The 7,129-nt window shown below is 42.6% G+C and overlaps 1 protein-coding gene across 4 annotated transcripts; it reads left to right on the top strand.

Moving 5' to 3' along the window:
- The first annotated feature begins 1,938 nt into the window (after positions 1-1,938).
- On the top strand, positions 1,939-5,282 carry LOC120060670 (chitinase-like protein 4). Of its 4 annotated transcripts, XM_039010069.1 has the most exons (10): positions 1,939-2,099; positions 2,592-2,684; positions 2,817-3,066; positions 3,136-3,192; positions 3,292-3,457; positions 3,546-3,670; positions 3,906-4,026; positions 4,209-4,400; positions 4,514-4,633; positions 4,837-5,282. In XM_039010069.1, exons 2-10 carry the CDS (start codon positions 2,669-2,671, stop codon positions 5,122-5,124), a joined length of 1,335 nt encoding a protein of 444 aa, XP_038865997.1. In that variant the 5' UTR covers positions 1,939-2,099; positions 2,592-2,668; the 3' UTR covers positions 5,125-5,282. The 4 variants fall into 4 exon arrangements, with proteins under 4 accessions (XP_038865997.1, XP_038865996.1, XP_038865995.1 ...); XM_039010068.1 differs by having other exon boundaries at positions 2,638-2,684; positions 2,817-3,192; XM_039010067.1 differs by having other exon boundaries at positions 2,615-2,684; positions 2,817-3,192.
- The last annotated feature ends 1,847 nt before the right edge of the window (positions 5,283-7,129 follow it).

The raw sequence follows: 7,129 nt of genomic DNA, 5'->3' as shown, positions 1-7,129 counted from the left end.
TGTAGATGATAACGTACTGTATGTGTGTGTAGTCCTGAGTTAGCTAGGTGTTAAGGAGAGGCTCCCTGACTGAAGTGTGTTTCTCTGTGCGGTTGCAGACAGAGAAAGAGAGGAAGGAGCTGGTCCTCAATATTCAGGAGGATGAGGAGAGGGATCTGGAGCAGGTACACTGACTAAATGAACCATTTATCACTGTTATGGATAATCTATCTTGATGAAGCAAATTGTAAAACAGATGGTTCCCGTTTACTAATCGTTAGGTTACCTATCAACCCAGAGTCATTCTGAATCATCCTTTTCTCTCCACAGGAACTGTTTTGAACATGGGATTTTTACTACTGAATGTATGGAGAATGTATGAAATGAATGAAGATCGAGGAAAATGTTCATTTAGGTTGATAATAAACAAAATCAAAAAGTGTTGTCTAAACAGTCAATTTCTGTATCTCAATGATTGTGTATTGTACAAATAGTTCTTAGATCATCTCAAAATCATGATAATAAACATGTGATAGTCTATACTGTAAAATATCTGTAGTGACTGATCTCACTATTCAGGTTTCTGTCCAACCGTTTTATGTGAGTAAAGCGCATGTCCGATAAAAACATGACAGGCCCAATGGAAACTTTCCAAATGTCGACAAAACAAAATACTCTAGACAAGGTGGGATATTAATTATGCAAGAAATGTTGGTGGAAACGCTTTTATGCGCAAATGTTTATATAATAACCATCATATGGAAGTAAACTTGGAGTCACGCAAGTGGTCCTCCCACTATGACATGTCTGGAAAGCATGCAGTGCATTAGGCTACAGATGAAATAAGTTATGAACTTCACAAGGTGGTGAAAGTGCAAGGTGATGAGCTTGATGCTCCTTTACAATAAATATTGAGGGTCTTATTCTGGTGACATGATTGATGCTTGGCTGCCGTTTGACAAATAAAAATAATATTACTCTTTTGCCAATAATAATCTCATGTAGGCCCCTCAAACTCAATTCTGGACCTCGAAGCCAGTTCCACTGTGTTTTTTCATTGTTCCATTCTTATCAGGGACGGATTCAGACCTGGGACACCAGGTGGGTGGAATTAATTATCAGGTAGAACAGATAACCAGTAGGCTCCGGACCTCATAGTGTAAGGGTTGAATCCCCCTGGTAAATCCTAAGGAAACAAAATACATAATTAAATACCTAAATACTACATCCTCTGAAGATTTCCACAGCAGTTCACTTAATTCTGGCTCTTCAACCCCATTACTTCTTAAAATCTAATAACAATCCCTTTCCCTCCCATATTTCTGGCACTGAAATAGAACATGTTCCACTGTCTCCATCTCCTCCTGACAATGATCACACCTAACTGTTGCACCTTTCATGACACTAGCATCTTATCCAATCAAATTCGTTTCACCTGTAATCCTTTCTCCGTTTTTGTAGTTCTCTAAATATACAGGCGTATTTGTATACTATTGGGAAAGGTGATTATGATGGCCAAATTGGCCATGTCCTCACCTCAATAGCTAGGTTTCCATCCAATTGGCGACAGATTTTCATACCAATATATAAAAAATATGTTTCCATCAAATTTACTTGTGCAGATGAAAGTTTTTGCGTGATGACATAGTGCACATATAAATACCTTTTGCAGTTACATTCCCATGTAGGCTACGGAATAAAAAATAAAAGTAAAATGGGTATCCATCGCATTTTCAACTACTGATGTTTAACCCACATTTTTTGTTTTTGCGTTATAGCGAGTACCCACTGGTATTGGTGCGTGCGCTCTAGTATGCAGGGCTCAGATAGCGGGCTTTTAGCTAGAGCGCACGTACAGCCTACAGACCTTGACCGTCTCTGGTCCACGCTCCAGTCCAGTTGGTGGCGGTAATGCACCTTAAAGTTGGTTGCAACTAACATATAAAGCCCACAGAAGAAGAAGGTGCGACGGTTTAAAGAAGTAGTTGGTCAATAGGCCCATGTTGTGATTATTAGGACTAGCACAGCGTATTTGTTTCTCCTGGAGGTGAATATGTAGTAATGTTTTTCCTAATTTGAAGTGAGACCTTCGCCGGTGTTATCCAGACACGGGAGGACAGGTGTGTTAAGTCGCACGAAAATAAACAGCAATACTGTCGGTATCTAGGCTAATTAGGTTACCTGTGGAATGTTATTTTTTCTCTTGATTTGAACAAACTACTACAATATAGACTGATCAACATGAACTTACTTAAAATATACATATTTGAACTAACAAATTCTGTTATAGTTCAGATAGCCTCTTACATATTTTTTGCAACATATTTATACATTTTTCTAAATTGTGTGCGCATAACGGGTGGTTGTCAACATGGACCAATCTCCCTCTAGTGGAATATGATCTAACACAACACTGAAACATAATCAAATGTTTGAAACGAACTTTTATTGAATTAATAATATTCAATTACTAAACGTGTTGCTAAAGCATACAATGTATAATCAAATTACATCTATCTTATTGTACGGTTGTGGTGTTTTCCTGCTCTATTTTAAAAGTGGTAAAATATAGATCAGTGTGACAAAACAGAATGTGGTCTTTCTTGGCACAGCTTTTTTGCAATCATTTCCCTAGATCCTACTTTCTTGCCCTGTCAGATGTAAGTTTCCACCTGGATGTCAACACAACATGAATGTGGCAGCAGGTAAGGAACATCGTAGGCTTATTCAAGTGTAATCTCCTTGGTATAAATGGTAGCCTTGCCTTTACATTACATATTGTACTGTAGAGAGGATAGTAGTTGCACATTGCTGAAATATTGCTCTCTTCCATTTAGTTTTTGTTTGGTTCAGCCTGGTGGTCACTAAAGCCATTTGTACTCTGGAAGAGTACCGTCTGGTGTGCTATGTGAACAGCAGGACCCAGCACCATCCTGACATGCTTGCCTTCAGCCTGGACATGGCTGACCCATTCCTCTGCACTCATATCATCATGGCCTACATGGACCTGGACCAGGACTATCACATCACACCCTTCACACAGGAGGACAAGACCCTCTGCAACTCCCTCAACATGCTCAAAGAGAGGTGTGTGTATCAGGGTGTTACTACCACAACTATCAGGTTGTATAATTCCATCTCTTCTCCCTCCACCAGGAACCCAGATCTGAAAACTATGCTTGCTGTTGGGGGAAGGAACTCTACTGACACCAGGTCAGTACCCCACTCACACTTAAAGTAATAATTGTAAGTGCTTTTGGAATTGAAAAGTTTTCACCCAAGCAGTAACGTTCAGCCATCCCTCTACCATAGGCTCCTAAAGATGTCCTCTGACAACACCAGGAGGAAGACGTTTGTCCAGTCTGTTCTGAAACACCTGAGGCAGGAGGGCTTTGATGGACTGGATGTGGTGTGGCAACCTCGCTCTGCTTCTAATATAGCACAGGGGGGGGGAAATATATTCACTAATCTGCTCAAGGTAAGAGCTGAGATGACTTCTTCATGTTTGCATTTTTTCATTTGGTGTTGTCAAAGTGAGAAGTGTGTGTGTGTGTGTGCAAGCATAGGAGCTGCGTGGAGGAATTCAGGAGGAGGCTCGTGTCTCAGGGATTGAGGCCCTGCTCCTCTCCACAGCAGTGTCAGGCCTGGAGGCATATGCCAGAGAGGCCTACGATGCACAGTCCTTCCCCCAGTGAGTCCACACACAGCACCCTGGAGTATGGGACTATGGTGGAGAGAGACACTCACCTCTCACAGTTTTAGATTGACGTCTGATACAGTAAAAGGGACATTACGAACAGCATGATCATGTAACATTGTCATTCATTGAAGTACTTGTTGATAGACCACACCACATATTATTTTACAGCTATTCCATGTGATGAAAAATGTTCCTAAGAAGGTAATCCTGACTTTTGACCCTGTAGGTATGTTGACTTCATCTCCTTGGTGACCTCTGACCTCCATGGACCACTGGAGGGAATGTCAGGTCACATCAGTCCATTGTTCAGCCGGAAGCATCCAGCTATGGACACACCTCAGAGAGAAGTACTCACTACTGTTCAGTACAAATATATGACTTCATCATTGTATTCCTGATGGGTAGAGCTGATTGAAATTACTTGGACACCAAGTTTGTTTCTGCTGGTTTTACTTGTCATGATTTCCAAAGAACATGTTATGTTTGTTAGTCTCTTCTATTGATCCTATATGCAGTACTGTTTTCCCAGAACCAAGTACAGTACTGGCTCTCTCAGGGAGTGGATTCCCAGAAGTTGACTCTGGGGTTCCCTGCCTACTCACCTGTACCCCGGATCCTGGTGAACGAGATCAATTATGACAAGGAAGATACAGAGCTACAAGAGGACGCAGGGGAATATACTGAGACTGATACTACTGTACGTGTTATGGCCTACCATGAGGTAAAAAGCATACCTGGTGCAATAGGAACCCTGTTAAGGTTCAAGTGTCAATAAAGTTTGTTCCAATTTGCTGACATTCCTGACAGGATCTGTCTCTATGCTCCACTCTATAGGTGTGTCAGTACCTCAAAAGTGGGGCAGTGGTGAAATTTGATAAGAGCAAGAAGCTGATAGAGGCACATGAATACGATCACTGGCTGAACTTTGAATATATACATATCCTGAGGGAGAAGGTAAATGTTTACATCAATACAGCATCTGTGCAACACATTTCCTATCTTTATATATCAAGCAAGCCGATACAGTTGCATTACATTATTACTTTATTTGACAGGGACAATGCACATTAATCAACTCATTTTGTTTAGCCAGCCGACTAACTTTGATCCGATAACTATCATAGCTATGTGTAAAACTCCTTCCTGCTCCTCTGCAGATGAGAGCGCTGCAGCGTCAGGAGCTGGGTGGAGCCATGGTGTGGTCTCTGGATCTGGACGACTTCACGGGGACGCTGTGTGGCAAAGGTCGCTTCCCGTTCACCAGACTGCTCAAAGCGTCGCTTCTCAGGGATAAGGGGCCACGACAACATAAACGACACCACCGCTCACGCCACCGTCATCACCATCGCCATCCACATCGTCATGGTGGTTTCCTTTCCCATGACAGCCATCGCACTGGTTACCATGTCCATTGTCACCGTCACCTTGACCGCCACAACACTTAATCACACAGTGGAGTGTGACTGTAACGTAACTCACTACACTGGCAAGACTCAACATACCATCCCTGGGGCGGCAGGTAGTCTAGTGGTTAGAGCGTTGGACTAGTAACCGAAAGGTTGCAAGATCGAATCCCCGAGCCGACAAGGTAAAAATCTGTCGTTCTGCCCCTGAACAAGGCAGTTAACCCACTGTTCCTAGGCCGTCATTAAAAATATGAATTTGTTCTTAACTGACTTGCTTAAAGGTAAAATTAAAATAAAAAAAATCCCCGCAAGAAGATATTAGCATATGTTTTTTTATATGGTAGATCAGGTTGGACAGTTTGTTGGCTCTGTGAGTGATTTCTGTCATGGTATAGTAGAGATGAGGCTCTAGATTTAGCTTCATAACTTGCACTCTGGCCTCTATGGTGGAATTCTATGCGTTAATTATTTGGTTTTATGACAAATGTTACTGCTTTACAAATAATAAAATGAATGGCTCCATTTCCATGGCCTAATATAAAGTTTTGATATGCCATTAAATGACAGATCGTTTTCAGGTTGTTTGCAGTTGACTCTCACTATAGAAAAATGGCAATATCTTCCTTAGCAGTACTGCACTCCGATGCCAGGGGGCAGTATACTACAGTGTAAGGCGATCACAAATCGGTCCGTATGGGCCGGGGAAATCACAAAGGAGATTTAGCATACAAAATGTGTCTAGTGAAGTTGCTGACCAAGCCCATCTGCTGCATGGTGAGACAGTGGTCTTTCTGTAATTAACACCCAGTCTGAGTGTCCATTGAAGGACGCAGCTGTGGAGAGGAGAGAGCACTCCGCTCTGCCTTGTCCCCATGGAGACCTAGCTGACTCTATAGAAGGGCAATGCAGGCTGGAGAGCAAGGGGAGGAACTTGGCATCAGCAGTTTCACATGGCTTTTGTTTCCCTGGACTCATCTGTTTAATAGTACACTATTACAGTGCATTTGGAAAGTATTCAGACCCCTTTCCTTTTATACATTTTGTTACATTACAGCCTTATTCTAAAATGGATTTAAACAACAAAACAAATCTCCATCTATACACTACCCCATAATGACAAAGTGAAAACAGTTTTTTTTTTTTTTTTTTTTAGAAATGTCTGCAGATTTATTACAAATAAAAAACAAATACCTTATTAAATAGGTATACAGACCCTTTGCTCAGGTGCACACCTGTCTATATAAGGTTCAACAGTCTATATAGTAGTAGTTTGCATGTCAGAGCAAAAACCAAGCCATGAGGTTGAAGGAATTGTCCGTAGAGCTCCGAGACAGGATTGTGTCGAGGCACAGATCGGGGGAAGGGTACCAAAAAAATGTCTGCAGCATTGAAGCTCCCTAAGAACACAGTGGCCTCCATCATTCTTAAATGGAAGAGGTTTAGAACCACCAAGACTTCCTAGAGCTGGCCGCCCGGCCAAACTGAGCAATCGAGGGAGAAGGGCTTTGGTCAGGGAAGTGACCAAGATCCCGATGGTCACTCTGACAGAGTTCCTCTGTGGAGATGGGAGAGCCTTCCATAAGGACGACCAACTCTGCAGCACTCTACCAATCAGGCCTTTATGGTACAGTGGCCAGACGGAAGCCACTCCTCAGGAAAAGGCACATGACAGCCAGCTTCGAGTTTGCCAAAAGGACCTACAAAGGACAGAGCGATCCTTGATGAAAACTTGCTCCATAGCGTTCAGGAACTCAGACTGGGGCGAAGGTTCACCTTCCAACAGGACAACAACCCTAAACACACAGCCAAGTGGCTTCGGGACAAGTCTCTGAATGTCCTTGAGCGGCCCAGCCAGAGCCCAGACTTGAACCCGATTTAACATCTCTGGAGAGACCTGAAAATGGCTGTGCAGCGACACTCCCCATCCAACCTGACCGAGCTTAAGAGTATCTGCAGAGAAGAATGGGAGAAACTCCCCAAATACAGGTGTGCCAAACTTGTAGCATCATACCCAAGAAGACTCTAGGCTGTAATAACTGCAAAA

Source organism: Salvelinus namaycush, chromosome 16 (genome assembly GCF_016432855.1).
Source record: "Salvelinus namaycush isolate Seneca chromosome 16, SaNama_1.0, whole genome shotgun sequence".
NCBI lineage: Eukaryota > Metazoa > Chordata > Actinopteri > Salmoniformes > Salmonidae > Salvelinus > Salvelinus namaycush.
The sequence above is the reverse complement of the archived record's forward strand: the minus strand, read 5'-3'. Positions and strand labels throughout refer to the sequence as shown.

Bases quoted from the DNA above. Each gene is read 5' to 3' on its own strand.
- LOC120060670 (XM_039010068.1), top strand. The intron at 3,671-3,905 runs GTGAGTCCACAC...TTGACCCTGTAG, and splicing joins GATGCACAGTCCTTCCCCCA to GTATGTTGACTTCATCTCCT. The intron at 4,027-4,208 runs GTACTCACTACT...CTGTTTTCCCAG, and splicing joins TGGACACACCTCAGAGAGAA to AACCAAGTACAGTACTGGCT.